General features: G+C 38.5%; 1 protein-coding gene across 5 annotated transcripts in view; it reads left to right on the top strand.

Annotated features, from left to right (window-relative positions):
- The window catches only part of itsn1 (intersectin 1 (SH3 domain protein)), a 53,551-nt gene that overhangs the window by 9,565 nt on the left and 25,434 nt on the right, over positions 1–18,552 (top strand). The window contains exons 8-22 of one of the 5 annotated variants that reach the window (XM_028005977.1): positions 1,061–1,161; positions 1,242–1,305; positions 1,390–1,527; positions 1,640–1,734; positions 2,891–3,030; positions 3,158–3,280; positions 4,780–4,929; positions 6,518–6,658; positions 7,803–7,890; positions 8,371–8,510; positions 11,610–11,693; positions 15,931–16,061; positions 16,158–16,435; positions 18,131–18,297; positions 18,460–18,474. In XM_028005977.1, the coding sequence (XP_027861778.1) occupies positions 1,061–1,161; positions 1,242–1,305; positions 1,390–1,527; positions 1,640–1,734; positions 2,891–3,030; positions 3,158–3,280; positions 4,780–4,929; positions 6,518–6,658; positions 7,803–7,890; positions 8,371–8,510; positions 11,610–11,693; positions 15,931–16,061; positions 16,158–16,435; positions 18,131–18,297; positions 18,460–18,474 (1,855 nt within the window). The remainder of the gene's footprint in view (positions 1–1,060; positions 1,162–1,241; positions 1,306–1,389; positions 1,528–1,639; positions 1,735–2,890; positions 3,031–3,157; positions 3,281–4,779; positions 4,930–6,517; positions 6,659–7,802; positions 7,891–8,370; positions 8,511–11,609; positions 11,694–15,930; positions 16,062–16,157; positions 16,436–18,130; positions 18,298–18,459; positions 18,475–18,552) is intronic. The other 4 variants (XM_028005978.1, XM_028005980.1, XM_028005979.1 and 1 more) reach the window with 4 other exon arrangements.

The raw sequence follows: 18,552 nt of genomic DNA, 5'->3' as shown, positions 1-18,552 counted from the left end.
CAATCTGTCAATCTCCCGTTCCATTTTTCCCTCATTCATGAACAAGACCCCAGAATACTTGAACTGCTCCACTTAGGGCAGAACATCCTCCCCGACGCGGAGAAGGCTCTACCTTTTTCCGGCTCAAGACCATGACCTCAGATTTGGAGGCACTGATCCTCAACCCAGCTGCTTCATACTCAGCTTCGAACAGCTGCAGTGAAAGCTGTAGATCACGACCTGATGAAGCCAATAGGACCACATTATCTGCAAAAAGCAGAGATGCGATCCTAAGGCCACCAAAGCGGATCCCCTCAACATCTTGGCTGACCTTAAAAAGTAATGAACAAAATCAGTGACAGAGGGCAGCCTTGACGGAGACCAACTCTCACCGGAAACGAGACCGGCAATGCAGACCAGACTCTGACACTGGTCATACAGGGACCTAACAGCCCGTATCAAAGGGCCCGGTACCCCATACTCATGAAGAAAGGCGTTCTACTGTGTCCCTCATGGAGAACCCCGAGGGACACGGTAGAACGCCTTCTCCAAGTCCACAAAACACACGTAAATATATATGCATATATATATATATATATATATATATAGTGTATATATAGATAGACAGACATCTCAGAGGTGGGCCAATCGATCGGCCACTGATCATAATAATCTGATTCCCGTGAAAAAATGTATGATCGGTGATCACCGTTCACTGTCTCTTGTTGCTGATCACCAAAACCGATTATCTCTTCTTTCCTTCACACTACGCAAGCGCACAGAAACTAATCCCAAGCAATGAATGTGGTGTGGGACTTCAACTCTCCTAGTGAATGAGGGCGTTTGCGAGTCACTGTGGAAGATCCAAAGAGCCACAAGTTGCAGAACCTTGATGTAAATGAACTGAAATAAGCACTTGCAAGATATCACTGTGTGTTTAAGGATACTATTTATATTGAATTATTGTAATAAAAATAACTTTTCAATGGTATTTTAATGTGTTGAGATGCATCAGTAGCTATAAAAAGAAACAACACAGCATAGTAATCATTACATCTTTCCTGTTTCGATCTTCTCCCAGTACTCAGCCTCCCTCTGATTGGGCAGTTCCTCAGTCCTCCAGACTAAAGTACAGGCAGCTTTTTAACTCCCATGATAAGATGATGAGCGGATATCTCACCGGTGCGTCCACATACACTAACAGGTTTTTATTTAAATTTCAACGCCTTTCTCTAAACTACTGACATGGATTTCTAATTCAGGACCGCAGGCTCGCACTATTCTGATGCAATCCAGCCTTCCTCAGAGCCAGTTAGCCACGATCTGGTCAGTGCATTGAATTCAGCCATTTATTAGCTAAAAGAAGAAGAGCAAACATGTGAAATTCAGTTGGATTATGATCTCCTTCAGGAGTCTGTCAGACATTGATCAGGATGGGAAGCTAACAGCGGAGGAGTTCATCTTGGCTATGCACCTCATAGACATGGCCATGTCAGGGTTACCACTGCCTCCAGTGTTACCAGCAGATTACATCCCGCCAACCTTCAGGTATCTATCCCACCGTTGTCGGTTTGGTGAACTGAAGATGAACAGCCAATCAGATGAACATGTGTGTGTGTGCGTGCGTGTGCGCACGCGTGTGTGTGTGTGTGTGTCAAAGGCGTGTACGGAGTGACAGCGTCCAGTCAGACCAGAAGAGTGTCCCGGAGGAGACTGAGGAAGAGAACGAGATCAACCTGGAGAAGAAACTACCAGGTGGAGTTTATTCCATCTCCATACCATACCAGCTAGATTTCTGGTATGGTAGCAGAAATCTAGCTTCTGCTACCATACCAGCCGAGATTTGCCATAATAATTCCCTTAAATATCCTTTGAACCTTGCTCAATATAAGTAAACAAACCAAATGCTCCACTTTCTACACAAGCTACATATTGATGCTCAACTTATCTGCATTACAAAGTGCAATTATAGCTGTGTTTCCGTTGACCATATTTTTCCGCAATCATTTTGATGTTTTGAAAATAAATTTGCTTAATAAAATTCAGAAAACCCCCCCACATTTTTTTAATGAACAAATTTGGTGCTTTTTTTGACCTTATCAAAATTGGTCTGGGAAATTGCAATGGAAACACTTTTTTCACATCACATGATGTGTGAAACAAAACATCTGAACAAACATTCATTTGTTTTGTCACATGACAAAACAAATGAATGTTGCCACTGGCGTAAACCACAAAGAAGACTACAACAGGAAGTGGTAGGAGGATGATGGCGCTGCATGTTTTTTAATAACTTATTGCGTGAACAAACAAATTTTTACCCATTTTTCTCTCCAAAAATCATGGAGAACATATGTATTCGTCCCCCTTTACTTGAATACCCCAAAAGAAAATACATCACGAACAACTGCCTTCAGAAGTCATCCAATTATTAAATAGGTTCCACCTGTGTGTAGTTTCATCTCGGTATAAGAAAGAAGAACAATCCATTATTGAAAACCAAAAGAAGTCTTGCTTGTCCTGAATGTGCTATTTGGCCTAGCACTTAACACTGCACATCATCCTAAAAACGCTGTTGCCACGGTGACACATGGTGGTGACGATATCATCCTGTGGGAAGGTTTTTGAAGCAATTTAGTGGATGTTGATAGTTTTGAAAGCACTATATCTGTAGAAGTTTAATCCTCTTCCTTCTGGAAGTTTCTTCTTGCACAAAATTAAAGTACCGCATGGTTTGTGTTGTTATGGAAACGTAAATGAATTTTTCTGCATTTATGTTTAACTCTTAGCCGATTTCCTATTAATATTAAATCTAATCAAATGCTTTTTCTGTTCATATTTGGCAACTGTTAATGGCAACTGTTTTTAGCCATTAACAGTTGTTATGTTTATATATTCCACCGCTCCACAGTGACATTTGAGGACAAGAAGAGGGAGAACTTTGAAAGAGGAAACCTGGAGCTGGAGAAAAGACGCCAGGCTCTCCAGGAGCAGCAGAGGAAAGAACAGGAGCGGCTGGCAGCACTGGAGAGGGAGGAACAGGAGAGGAAGGTATGCTTATTTCTATCATCTGTAACTTTTACAGAAGTTATCTACTTCTATAAATGTTTCAACGGGAGTAACAAAAACAAATAAATTCTATTATCTGCCTGGTTACGTTTGCATCTCGGTGTTTCAGGAGCGCGAGCGTCTGGAACAGGAGAGGAGGCGACAACAGGAGCTAGAGAAGCAGCTGGAGAGGCAGCGAGAGCTGGAGAGGCAAAGAGAAGAAGAACGGCGCAAAGAGATAGAAAGGAGAGAGGTAGAGAGAGGAGGAGGAGGAGCATTCTAGAGGTTTTGTATAAAAGATTGCAATTCCTAGTCCTGGAAATCTTAAATAGATTCAAAATGTGCAAAAATCTATTTCAAAATATGTTTAAGTTGTCTTTGCCACTTCTATTTGCAAGTGTACCTCACATTGCATTACGCGTCCACTCTACCTCAGTAAATATTTTCTTAAGTAAGAAAAAGCCAGGCAGCTAAGCAAACAATATTGGTAACTTAAGTTGCAGAATTTTGTGCACAAACCTATTTTTGTTGAAATATATACTGATGGAATTTGATGCGGTATGAGACCCTGCACAATTGTCTTAAATAAATGTTTACACTTCCTCTTGTCAGTCACATAATTTAACCAGAATCTCGTTTGAATAGACAATTATTGTCTGAATCGAAAGCGCTAGACATTGAAATATTGGCACCTCTAGATTTCTACATCTGAAGTGAAGATGCTGCACCTGTAATTATAGAACTCTCTACCACCTGTGTGGATTACGAATACCATACCATACTATACCAACCTTATTTATGAAGCACTTTATACACCAACAGGACCAAAGTGCTATACACAATCATAAAATAAAATGCGATTATAAAATAGAAAGACTGAAATATAAAATACATACACACAATAAAACAAATAAAACAAAGTGTAACCTCTCAGACTGTGCCAAAAGCCAAAGAAAAAAGATGAGTCTTAAGAAGAGACTTAAAAACAACAAGTGAAGAGGCCTGTCTTATGCCCAAAGGAAGATCATTCCATAGCTTGGGGGCTACCACAGAAAAAGCACGGTCCCCTCTGAGCCTACCAATGCACTGATCCAGTATTTGTTTTCACTTCCAGAACCAATACCGGTATCTGAGGTTTAGTATTGGTCGATACTGATCCAATACAGAAAAACTGTTCTGAAAACGTTTCTTTTTTAAAATGTATTTTATTACACATTTATTTGGTAATTCTGCATCAATACAGCACTCCAAGAGTTTCACAAGCTTGGTCAAACATGTAAAAACAACACAACTTTAATTTGCTCAGTCACAGCAATTAGAAATATAACACAAAATGTAAAATAATAAAGAAACTGAAGCTGACACAAATAACAGGTTGACTACGTTGGTCGGACGATGTAAAAAACAAACTGTAACAAACCTTTCAAATGGTTAAGAAACTGCAATTAGAAATTCTAAATATAATGTAAAATAAACAACAACATGATGTTGCTCAGAGTACAAGCCATAGAATTAGACTGAATAGATCTGCAGTATTGTATCGGACAAATTCATAACCAATCAACAATCTTTTTCAAATCGAGACCGAAACAAATATTAATATCAAATCAATGCATATGTAGTTTTTAATCTCTGTGTTTACCGTAAATAAGCTGAAACATTAACCTGCCTTGTTGCTTCTAATCACTGTGTTCTGTTATGGATCATGTGCAGCTCTGTGTTGTGATTCTTTAGCGCCTGTCTGTGTCCCAGGCAGCTAAGCGGGAACTGGAGCGCCAGCGTCAGTTGGAGTGGGAGCGCCAGCGTCGCCAGGAGCTCCTAACGCAAAGAAACCGAGAACAAGAAAGTATAGTGCTGCTCAAAGCCCGGAAGAAGACGCTGGAGTTTGAACTGGAGGCTCTGGTAATTCAAAGTAACTTGTCGCAAAACACACACTCCACACAGACTTTGACTGGAAGCATCACAGGTCCTCCACTGTACTTAAAGCTTTACATCATGTTATGATGTTATTCCCTCATCAGAAACATACCTGGAGTGTTGCCTTGATTCTTTCATGCATTTTTGAGAAATCCTTTAATATCCATGGCAACCATTCAGCTGTGCAAAACGCTTGGGTGGCCATAGCTCCACCTTTGAGACGCATATCTTCCTTAGAGCTGCAGTTTCCAACTTTCTGAGTTTCACCTCACAGAGCATCTCTGTGACTCTCCCACTCAGCTCCTTCAGACTAGCCAGCAGCAATTAGCAGACACCTGGTGGAACTGCACATCTGCTGAGCTCATTATATGAGCTACTTCTCTGTGCAACAGCGTTTTTACTGGCGTTGCACAGAGCATTAATAGAGGAGCAATTTTGTGATGATTTCCTGAAGACAAAGTTTAAGAAAGAGCAGGAATTTCTGAAAGAGATAGAGGCCCAATTTGAAGGTGTTAATTTACAAAGTCAAGTTTCTTTTAAGTCATATTTGATAGATATATATACAGGGGTCGTGTTAAAGGAATATTTTCCGTATTTGACCGTAAAAGCGCATGCTTTTATTTTTTTAGACAGGTTCGATAGATCCTGTCTCTCAAAACCGCTGGAGTGAACAAAAGCTAAAAACGGGAGAAGTTGCAGTGCATGGAGGGAAGCAGTAAAATCGTCATTAAAAATAATATGCTGGGTTTTAATTCAACCTCGGACCTCTAATTAAAGTTAATCAGAATGGATCAGACAGATCCAACTGATCTTATTTCATAAACTGCTGATCTACTGGGATTTTCATGCACAACCATATCTAGGGTTTACAGAGAAGGGTCTAAAAAAGAGAAAATATCCATTGAGTGGCAGTTCTGTGGGAGCGAATGGCTTGTTGATGCTAGAGATCAGAGGAGAATGACCAGACTGGTTCAAGCTGATAGAACGGCAGCAGTAACTCAAATAACCAGTTGTTACAACCAAGGTATGCAGAAGAGCATCTCAGAACACACAACAACCTTGATGCGGATGAGACTACAGTTCTCACCAAAATTGGACAGCAGAATATTGGACAAAACGTTGTCTGGTCTGGTGAGTCTCGATTTCTGCTGCGGTATTCAGATGAGTCAGAATTTGGCTTCAACAACATGAAACCCTGGATCCATCCTGCCTTGTATCAACGGTTCAGGCTGGTGGTGGTGGTGCAGTGGTGTGGGGATATTTTCCTGGCACACATCGGACCCATTAGTACTAATTGAGCATCGTGTCAAGGTCACAGCCTACCTGAGTATTGTTCTGAATATATATATACGTATATATATAGTGTTGGGAATTTTTATAACAACTGAAGGTAACATAGTTACTTGATTGTGCCATAAAGTGTCTGGAAAATGTATAATACTGGTCCTTTAACAGAGCGCATGAGATTCTTTTCCTCATATTCACTTAATGGACAGACGCGAGTTCAGTTTTGTTTTTGTTGCTAAGGGATAAATAGAATAAATTGAACAATACGTGTTTTCCTATTCTCCAGAATGATAAGAAGAACCAGCTGGAAGGTAAACTGAAGGATGTTCGGTTTCGTCTTTCAACTCAGCGGAGAGAGATGGAGCAGACCAATCAGACGAGAGAGACACGCATCGCTGAAATCACACAGCTTCAGCAGCAGCTTCAGGTACGTAAACCCAACACACACACAGACATTCTTTGCTATGTCATTTATCTAACTCTGTTATGTTGCACACCTTTGGGTGTTGTTGTGTTTTTGTAATCTTCAGCTTTAGTAGAATTAGGACTCTAACGATTCCTTGAATGATTTGAATATCTTGATTATTAAAATCCCTTGAAGAAAATTTATCTGCCTCGAAGGTTTGTTAAATTATGTTTTATTAATTAGCGCACCGTGTTCTGGCCGAGTCATTATTTGTGTTGCGCAGTGCTCTCACTTCCGCCTATGAGTTGTTGACGAAAGTTAAGTGTTGGCAGCAAAACGTCCAATTTTCAAGTTTGGTCTGGTAGGATTTTATTGATTGATGGTAATGTGCAGGTTTTTATCATTTTTCGGGGGATCAGTAAGCATCCTTAAATTGATAGATGTGATACCTGGAGTTTGGCAGCTTTTCTCCTAATGGAGCTGCTGGTTCAGAGCAAACAGTGCAGCAGGAGTATTTATACAGGTGAGCAGATAAACTGAACACTGCGGCCATCTGTGCTGTAGTTGATGATTAACGTAAGTGTTGCTTTACGGACGAATTGCAAAATAAATTTCATATCATCCTGATCTCAACAAATGGGTGGCGGAGCGCATCATGTCGGTACATGGCTGGTAGATGTTTCTGTGTGTGACAAAATCCTGTCGCTAACATGGACACAAAAGCTATAAATGTCTGGGTAAGGTGAGAATTCGTCTATTAAATTGACTGAAGATTAAAACATAAACTAAAAGCTTGAGTATAGGCATTTTTTATAAGTGTTTTTGTGAGTCTGCCTCTTTATTATTAAATTGAATATAATTTCAGATTTTTGTATAACTTTTCTTCAAGTTAACAAATTTTCTAAAATACAGAACAGTTATTGTAGATAATAGTAGATTTTTCAAATCTGAAAAACTGGACGGATGTTGACTGCTGTTATGTTAGATTTACCAATATTTTATTTTATCAAAAAAAATTTTTATCTGATTACTCGATCAATCGTAAGAATAATTGATAGAATACTCAATTACTAAAATATTTGTTTACAACCACCCTAGTTGTAAGTTAAAGCAGAGGTGTAAGGTGTGTGTTAGTTTGTGGTTGATGTTTTTCTGTTGTATGCAGGACTCTCAACAGTGGCTGGGGAGGCTCATTCCTGACAAGCAGAATCTGAATGAGCAGTTAAAGCAGGTCCAGCAGAACAGTTTGCACCGTGAGTCAAACACATACAGTAGAGTTTCTGTCTGGAAAAGCATGGGACTCAAGTTTCCAGAAAAATAAACAAAACCACTAGAGTTTAGAAATGTATTAGAAAATATTTTCTTTCTTTCCGTGTTTCTTTCTTTACGTCATGCCATACTTCTTTCTTTCATTTTGTCTTCCTTTATTTGCTTTTCTTTCTTGCTCTTTCCCTTTTCTCCATTTCTTTCTCTTTCTCTATTTTGTTTTACCTTTTTTTTCTTTCTCCTATCTTTCTTTCTTTCTTTCTTTCTTCTTTCTTTATGATGTTAGAAAAAGTTCTGAGCTCTGGAAACTTGTTTCCAGAACAAAAGTTCAGAAATAAAAAGGTTTTACAGCAGCAGCCAAGATTCTGATCATTTTCCCTGAATTTTATAGTAACTCCTAAGAAACCAGGAGTTGTCCTACTGCCTGAGCTTATCTAACTAACATCGTCTACTCTGTGTGTGTTTAGGTGACAGCTTGTCATCGCTGCAGAAAGCCATTGAGCAAAAGGAGAATAGCAGGCAGCAGCTCAAAGAGCAGCTGGATTCAGTGGAGAGAGAGACCAGAGCTAAACTGTTGGAAATAGACGCCTTCAACACACAGCTGAAGGTAATGAAGCAATGCATTTATAGAGCGCATCACGAGACAAAGAAAACATAGCTACACGACATAAGTATGTAACAAAGTGTACTGTTTGAGGAATAGGTTAAATAAATTGGAGTGCAGCTTTAAGCTGGAGTTACTGAAAAAATCTTGGCTACAAAACCAAAACATGTCTAAGTGTAGAAAGTCCACAAAGTTGATAATGTAATAATGTAATGTGTTTTAATCAAGATCAAACCCCACAAATAGGATTTCAACCCATATGAGTAAAATTGCTCCAATCAGTCTGCGCTCTTTAACAATATTGAAGACAGCTTGATTGGCAAGGCTAATACTGGATCAATAAACTATTAAGAAAACACTAAATGGTGTTAATTTTAAAAGAATAACATTTATATAATATTGTCATAGATTATTTATACTGTTCCAGACATTTTCAAAATCCTTAGTAATGCTTCAAAACAACAATTTTAAAGACCAGACATTAAAATTTTGATTATTGGCACTTTAGGTTTAATATTGACCGATTTCATACTTAAGAGGAAAAAAGTCTTTTACATAAAACAAGATAATGGTATATTCACTGTAAAGTTTATTTATAAACTCAGTTGTAGAGAGAGAAAATGAACCAATCAAATGCTTCCTGACACTTTGCATTCCTAAATTAATTCTATAATGATGTCCATTCTTCATAGCATTCATCTCAAAGCTTAGTTGTACTTTGTTTATTGGTGAATTGAGCTTTGGTGCATTTCTGTTCCTATGGATGTTGTACTGCTGCCGCTGCCACATTTAATTGTTGTGTTTTTGGCGCCAAATTATGGAAGCAAACAACTGGTTATTTACAGTGTATTTATACCGTGTCTGTTGTCACATTTTCTCCCGTTACAATGATAAACTTTACCGTAAATTCTTTGGATTTGTGATATAGACCATCATGAAGTAGTGCATAAGTGTGAAGTGGAAGGAAAATTATTTTCTAGAGTTATGCTGCTACTAGTGACAGCAAGTTGAATTATTTTGGTTGACTTCTGTACAAAGCTTTTTTGGCACATTTGATCATTTATTTCCTTTGGATTTGGAATGCTGTGCAGCTGAAAGGATTTTAGCCACAGCCTGAAACGATAACAAATTTTACTGGACAATAAATTGCCCCATAAAATATTGTGATAAAAGATAATATTGTTATTTTGAGACCATTGTCAAGTAAAGTTATGATAATGGCCCCAATAATACTAGTTCGTCCCCTCAAAGACCAATAAATTTTGATTTTAGGTGTAAAGAACACCTAGCACTGGGACCGGAAGGTGTATTAAATATCCAAAATAACACAAAGCAAACAAAAACAATAAATAAAAGCCTGTAATGTAACCAAAGCCGTAATTATGAAGTCTCTGTAAACAAAATGGCTTTTCAGAATATTAGTCCTCCGAATGGAAATTGTTGAGCTGATTTTAATTTATTATTATGATTAATTGCTTATTATGACAGGCTTATTTCTGCCTTTATGTCTTTTTTTGTCTGGTTTGTTTACTATTTAATAGCTGCTATGATGTGTAACCATGGCAAAACTTTTTTTTTTTCAATTTTATGTTTTACAACATAAAATTGTTGTAAAACATTTTATGTTTATGGGATTCTCATCCCAAAAACTAAAATGATACCTCAAATATTTTTCTGCTCGGCATTCTAACCAGACAGCCAGATGTATATTTAAAGAGAAATGACAATGTCATCCAGGGCATGTTACTATTGAATATAATTTCTGTCGCCTGATATTGAGGTGTTAACATGTCATTGCAGTCATGAAACTGTCTTCAGCCAGAGGCTGCAACAGGAGATCCTTCCAGCCCACATCACCACCATCCACAATAACTAATTGAAGCTATTTGGATGATATGAGTTACGACATTAAATTTAGACTTAGAAAAAAAATATTTTTGAATTGAATTTTTCTGCATCTTAATAGGTTTCCTTCATATGTATGCAACATATTTACTGTCATTTTCCTTCCGTTTCACAATAATATGCTGCTGGATGTCAATTTATCATTCATGAAGAAGTTTATGGGCACTGAAGATTTGACCAGCAAAAGATTAGATTTCTTCAGTATGATGACTTATTAGGGGCATTGTAGAAAGATTGTTTTTAAAAAAGTAAACTTCTGGTAAAAAAAATAAAAAATTGAGAGTCACAGAAATTGTCTAGAAAAAAGAAACTTGAAAATTTCTGAGCTTGAAAAGTCAAAAATTTGCTTGAAATTTTTAGATCAATCTCAAAATTTATCTAGAAAGAAACATGGAAAGTTCTGAAAGTCCACAAAAAGGAGGAGTAAATTTCCACCATAAAAGGATCTTGCTCAGATTAATCTCAAACTTTCTGATTTTTTTTTGTGGCAAAATTCACTCCTTTTTTGTCTACAATGGCTCTACACACCAAGATACTTCAGAGCCAGTTAGTCTTTATTTTATTTTATCTTATTTTATCTAGGTCCCTGGGAGAGGTCAAAGAGTGCAGACTCAGTCTTGTTGTGTGTCATAGCCAGAAGCAGATGGGAACACTCAGGACCTGGAGGAAGGCAGAAGAGCAGCTACCATAGAGACAATAATAAACTAATTTTCTAACAACTAATCTAATCAACATGGCTCAGGATTTATGTAGCGAAGCCAACATAACAGAAGCATCAGTAGAAGTAGAACAGAAAGTAATAAAGCAGTTCCTGGCAGCTCGAAGCACGTCTCGGTTGTGTAGTTCTTTACAGTAAGCGAGACAAACACCACTGAGGTGCAAACAATATTTGACTTTACTTCCCTCTACCCTCCCCTCCATACTGCCATAACTCCCTAAATCTTCCTTGGTCACTGCTGTGCCTTTATAACCACTGGGGCTCTACATCTGCTCTGCTTCTGTACCTGTTTGTTTGTTTGTTGTTTTAATTTTTGCTCCTGGCTGTACTCGTTTTTATTTTGTTTCTGCTTCCTCAACCTGCATTCCTCCCATTCGTTTTCTCCCTGTTATTATTTGTTCAACCCTCTTATTAAATCCCTCCTATATTTTCTACTCCTTTCATTTACCTCCCACACTGGCCTTTTGCTCCCATGCCAGTGTCTGTGTGAGTTCTATGCCAACCACTGTGCCAGGATAGAAGCCCTGCGACGCCAGCTTCACCGCCAAGAGAAAGGGAGACAGGTAGAGCACACTGCCACAGCTGGAATGGGGTGGTACTGCAGTTGGGATGTATTTAGTGGTTATGTAACTGGAGTTCTGCTGGTGATCATCAGCTGACCACTAAGGTCAGTTTTTTGTGTTTGAATTGGACATTTACCAGGTGACTAACCTGCTTTTGACTTTAACAACCAAGAAGCAGAACCCTAAAAGGCTTTTTGTGTGTTGATGGTTGAGATTAACCTAAGTACACAGCACTAGCTGCGTTTCTGTTATAAATGTGTGCAAAAACTGTCAGTAGTCCACTAATATCAAAGAAACACAGTTTCGCAATTGGGGTGTTTTCATTAAATATGAAAAACGTGAATAAGTTTGTTCACCCAGTTAGTCATTAAAAAAACATGCCGTGCCATCATCCTTCTACCACTTCCTGTCATGTTGGATACAGCCGGAAAAGCATAAAACCATTTTTCATCCAAAAAAAAAATGTTTTTAGTGTTTATGTTTTTCGAAATTGGTGTGTTTCCATTAAAGCAAATTAATTTTTCGGAACTACAATTACAACTAAATATCAGCTAATGCTTTAATATTAGAAGAACTAATATTTGATTAGTGCTTTAGGATTGGCACAACTAATGATTTTAGCTAGCACTGCCCTCTACTGCTAATTCAACATCAAATAATCTTGAAATAAAGCTAAATGGAACAAACTTGGATGTGTATTAGATTTTTGAGGCACACTACTTCCTGGAACTTTTACTTTGTTTTAAAAGAAACTTCTTTTTACATAAAAAGAAGTTTTAGAATATGAACAGCATCGTAGCACAAAATAAAATAAATTAAACAATGCCGACATCTTGCTTGTTTGCATAACACTGACTAAACCAGCTTTTGTTAATATGCATAGGTCATCACAGTGAATCACAAAACATCCTTCTTTAAATGAGTCACCATCATAGCTTTAAAAAACAGCTGCCATTTGGAATAAATTAGGACTTTGAAGGCAAATATGATCAATTGTGGTTGAAGGAATTTTAAACCCTCAAAGCTCTTTTGGCCTTTCATATGTCTAATATTAAACACTTTACATTAATCCTTTACATCCTGTGTTTACACATTAAACACAGGAGTATGTTTAACTTATTAGTTGCTAATACTAGAGGGTTTACAAAGAGCTCAGATAGTAACAAACTGACAAAAAAGTTCACTTTGATTCTTTAAATGACCAAATTGTGAACAAAATTAATGAAACGCTGAGAGATATATCTTCTGTGTTTGTGTGTATTTCCTGTTGTGTGTGGGTGTGTGTTTCAGTACCAGGACCAGGGACAACAGCAGAAGTTATTATTAGCCGTCAGAGTTTGTCTGACTCGGTTAGCCTGCTCTATAAAGGTCCATGTAACAACCCATCCTCTCCTTCTCATAATCTCCTTTTTTCTGTCTTTCTGTCCTCTCTTTGATCTCTTTCTATATCTTCTTCCTTATTGCTTTTACTTGTTTTTTAAAATCCTTTCTTTCCCTCACATTGTGTTGTTTAGCTACCTGCTTATCCAGCTAGCTAGCTTTGTTCTTGTAGTTAACAGTAGAGATGCACTGATCAGACATTTTTACACAGCTTCCGATACAGATTTTTGCTGATTCAGTATCGATTCCTCAAGATAACATAAGTTCTAATCTAAGCCTGAGATGTAGAAATGTGTGTTAATATTGCCAAACCACTTATTTTCCATATCAGGTAGCTAGTAGCAGAAACAGAACCTAGCCTGCAACATGCAAAGGTTTGCTGCAGCTCAGTTCACTCTTGTACTAACATTATTTTAGAAATGAAATGGCTCGGTTACTGTAGTTCTGATTTGTTCTTTTTGTCAATTTGTGTTCATAAGTTTTATTATTTTTCAAATTGAGGCATTGCATGTTTGGACTCATTGCATGTTATTCCATCTGGTTTTGAGTGCTGTGCATCTGGAAGGATTTTTGCTGTTAATTTTTTACTTTAAGGCAGGTATTATATACTCCTTTATTTAACCAGGTAAACCCCGTTCAGATCTAGATCTCATTTTCAAGAGGGACCTGGGCAAAAAATATTTGCAATACATAACAACCTGGTTACAAGAGCAACCTGGTTATGATGCACAACTGTGACGCTTTTACAACTGGAAGCAGCAGATTATCATCCCAAAGCTCGAATAATACCTGAATATGGCCCCAAATCCCAGAAGAGGTAGAAAAAAAAATCTCTCAAACTATGAGACCACACAGATTTAAAGAGGAGCTGAATGCTCCAAAAGTAAAAAAACAGCAGCAAAGCGGAATGAGCAAAACCTATCAAAGTGTCCTGTGTTAACCAGAATGACTAGACAGCATGCTAACAGAAATTTTAAAAGCCTCATACTGAAAACTGCTAACTACAACAATTATTTGCTTAATAACAACTTTCATACTGTAGCGTTGTTGTTGAATCCTGCGCTGGTCTGCCAAGCTGAAAATTGTCCAATTGTGTCTCTGTGCATCTCTATCTAACACTGTTGACATTTTTATGGCGTTTTTTGATATGCAAGGCTACTTTATCTCACGTCACTGAAGTCCTTCCTTAACTATCGTTGTTTCAACCTGACAGGAAGCTGGGAGAGTTGTGTTATTTTTAAAAATAAACAGGTTTAATGTAAGCAAGTGTCTGTGTGTGTGTGTGTGTGTCTGTCTCTTTCACTTCCTGTTCCAGGTTGTTTGGACTTTTCTGTCTCCTCAAAGTTGTCTATCTCTTCTCTCTTATTTGTTTGATTGTCCCTTGAAGTGTCCTCCTCACATCGGTCGATTGGCTGGAACACGGCATCCACATTGCATTGTTTTAAGCGACAGAGTGGTTTCTAACGGCACAGATGGTTGTCATGGGTACACAGAACTGCCCGTGTTTATCTCAGCGCACTCATTTCTTTTCCACCCTCTGTTAGCCATCCTTTATTCATTCACTCCTTTTAACCCAGTATGTCAACAAGAGAGTCCTTTGTGCAAGCTCCGCCTTCAGCAGCGCACATTGCTTTGGGATTGGTAGCAGCAACACCCAGTCCAGTAAAAAAAAAAATCTAAACATTTTGCAATTTTTTCGAAATTACAAATTTAGAAAAGCTGATCATATGAAGCACTGAAGATGTAAAAACCGAACCGATATATGAAAATATACTTCATATTTTTATTTTTTACAGTTCACTATCACTGTATAACAAATTTTATGAGACGACAAACAAATTTTGCGGCATAACAAATGTTCCCAGTAATTATTGCGATAAATAATAATGTTGTTTTGAGTCCATTTTCAAAAAATATGATAATGGAATAATAATTCAAGTTTGCCCTCTCGAAGACCAATAAACACTGATTTTGTAAACACTAACACTGGAACTGGAAGTTATTTCTAATATCTAAGAATAAACACAACACTCAAAAACAATAAATAAAACGGAAATCAAAACCACACACAACTGAAATGTGAATTGCATTCAATTTAAATTCAAAAACACTTTACTGACCCAAAGAGGAAATTAATTTGCTAATTAAAAAAATGGATTATGATGTCTCTGTAAACAAAATTACTCTTCAAAAAATGTTTGTCATCAAAATGGTAATTGTTGAACTAATTTTAAATTAGCAAATTTAAATTTTGATAATTTTATCATAAGCATTGATGAAATGCTTATTCTCACTGAAGGAGCAGTTTAAAAAAAAAATGAGAAAGAAGACCAAGAACAGATTTCTGCAGTTACAATTTTTCTGAAACTCCTATACTAATACGTTATTTTTTGCCTATAGGTCTTCTCCCAGCCATATTTTTTCACCACTAAAACAAATCACAAGGAATAAATCAAATGAAGACGAATCTAAAATTTCAACAAGTTTGGACAAAGAAAATTATAGCATTTTAGAAAGACTGGAAACTCTCCACCTCACTATGTATAGACAACAAAACATACATTGCTAGAAGACTGAAATGTATGAGAAGGTTGTGATTTTGTTTTTAATAACATTTATTAAAAAAAGTTTTTTATATTGATTCCTTGTTTCCTTTTGTTGGAAACATGCCAAAACGTTGTGCTGCTCCGTTTATTTGAAGGGGGCGGAGCTTGTCTTGATCACCCGACTAATGCGAAATGTGCCGCCGCTGCTGGTGTTGTTGTTTAGTTGTGGACTGTAACCCGTAGCCACCGACCCTCTGAACCCACTTCGCCCTCATCGCTGTTCCTTTCCTGTACGCCACGATGCTTTGCAGGAACTGCGGGAGATTCACAGCCGGCAGCAGAGGCAGAAGCAGAAGGAGTTGGAGGGAGGCGCTCAGTCACTCTCCCAACCTTACATGCAAACGGCAATCGAAAGGAAGTCTGCCGAGCTGCAGGAGGACGGGTAAGACGGGAAGAAATACTGAAATGTTGGCGTTTTTAATGTGTTTTTTGGTCAATAATCTGACCTTCTATGCACCTTATTCTTGCCAACATCCAGGTCATCGTCAAAGGAAGGAGTGGCCTGGCGGGGAGAAACGGGAAGCTCTGCCCCTAAAGTTCCTAGCCCTGCTTCCGTGTCTGCATCACACGCCTGGCTAAACAGAGTCACTCAGGAGGAAGAGGAGAGGAAGAGGAGAGGGATAGAGGAGGAAGAGGAAGGCAGGAAGGGGGCCGGCTCAGTGGAAGAGAAGGATGTGGAGAGCAGAGGAAAGAAGGACATGCAGGACAAACTGAACAAGCTGTTCAGCCAGCCAGCTGACCCCTGGGTTTCAGCAGGTGGGTTACAGCTGCTGCTGATTGGGATCTTGATTCCAGTATGCGGTTGGAATCAAGTGGGAAGTGGTTATATCTGTTCATCCAATTGAAACCAGACTTTTACAAATAAAAAGACGCATTCACCTTTATTTCTGTCTGAAGTTAAATCAGACCAAGTTCTCTAGCTTTAGGTCTGTTAGAATTAAAGAGACACACATTAAAGAAAGAATGTCATAAATGTATTTATTAATGTCTTCAAATTTAGAAGTTCATATACAGATTGATGACTGTCTCTTCAAACAATGAAGAAAAGCTCAGATGATAATCTCATGGTTTGTGACAGATTATCTCAGTGGCTCCCAACCCTGGATCACTGTCCAACACTTTGTTAGGTGTCTCCTGGCTATTGCATACCTGACTTAAATGAATGTCTAACTAACGGGCTTCTGCAGCACATCATGGCATGCAGAGGATGTCATCTAGTCATTTGACAGACATGAGGAACAACCCTGTGGACCAGCATGGATGTATTTTAAGGTCACATCTTAAACATACTTATTTGTTGTTTGACACAATGAGAAAGTCAAAAGAAATCAGCCAAGATATCAGGAAGAGAATTGTGCAGCTGAGCAAATATGGTTCACCCTTGGAAGCAATTTACTGATGCATGAAGGTGTAGTGTTCATCTCTTCAAACTATTCTACGTCAATATAGACATGATGGGAATGTCCAAACATGGTACCACAGGAAAGAGACACTTTCTGCATGATAGAGATGAATGTTTGAATCGTCTCCAGAACAAAAGCCAAGGACCCTTTGAAGATGCAGCGGAAGCTGAAAAGACAGACATTATCCACAGTGAAACATGAGCTGTACTGACATAAGCTGAAAGGCCACTCAGCAGAGAGGAAGTCATCTCCAACAGAAACATAAAAAGGCAGATTGCAATTTGCAGATGGACACAGGCACAAAGATCTTCATTTTTGGAGACATTTGTTGCGGCCTGATGAAGCTAAAGTGGAACTGTTTGGCTATAATGAGTAGCGTTGCATTTTTAGGAAAAACCGGGATGCTCATACCATCCTAACAACATGCTGTGAGGGTGGCAGCATCAAGTAAAATCTCTGGTACGGATTGGTCTTCCGAATGGACAATAACCCTGAGCACAAAGACAAAGTGGCTTAATGACCACAATGACCACAAAGCCATGTTTTGGTGTGGCCATCACCAAAACATCTCAATCCTATGGAGAAGTTGTGGGATCATCAGAAAAGGTTGGAATGAGTTGAAAAGGCCTACAAACCTGACTCTGTTACTGTTTTTCTCAAGAACAAGTATCTCTGCCTAATGATAAAAAGCTTTATGTAGTCTTATTTCCTCACTTTGTACTACTCTAATTAGATTTTTAGCCGCATTGACTGAAAAATACTCCCATCACCTTGTTTAGTGTTTTTTGCACTAAACAAAACACTGGAAACAATTACATTTATTTTCATTTGACCATAAAACAGAAGAGCAGTAGTCTTCTTCGTCTTTGCCCAGCTGAGCTTTAATAAAGGCCTAGAGGGCTTTTATGTACGAAGTTCTGAGAAGTGGCACCCATCTTGGTCTACGTCCATAGACTTAAACAGTGTCGCCTTCAGCATGGTACATCATGTGTATTGTTTTTTTCTGTCACAAGTTTGTTATATTTCTGTTTCTCTGATCTCTCTACAGTAGACAAGGTTCCTGGCCCAAGTCTGTTTGACCAGAAAGCTTCTGCTAGTGGCTTCGAGCAACAAAAACAGCAGAAGCCAGTGAAGGTGGTCTACTACAGGGCTCTGTATCCATTCGATGCTCGTAGTCACGATGAGATCAGCATCCAGCCTGGTGATGTCATCATGGTGCGTACTTTGACCCATTCGCCTCAGAAAGAAGCTTTAGAGAGTGCTTTCAACACGTGTTCTGTTTCGGTTTCTTGGGCTTCCTCCTGCAGTGTGCTTGTGTGTGAAAGACGGGTTGCTTGTATTAACTTTTTCCTCTCTCCTCCGCTGTGCATACTGAAGGTGAAGGGGGAATGGGTAAGTCCTTGCCCCTCGTCCCCCCGGCCCCGCCCAGTGCAGTGTTGTGTGCTTCCACCAATCACAAGCCAAAAACAA

This window comes from Xiphophorus couchianus, chromosome 22 (assembly GCF_001444195.1).
Source record: "Xiphophorus couchianus chromosome 22, X_couchianus-1.0, whole genome shotgun sequence".
In the NCBI taxonomy this organism is placed as follows: Eukaryota; Metazoa; Chordata; class Actinopteri; order Cyprinodontiformes; family Poeciliidae; genus Xiphophorus; species Xiphophorus couchianus.
Note: the sequence above shows the minus strand (reverse complement) of the source record. Positions and strands in the feature narration are given on the sequence as shown.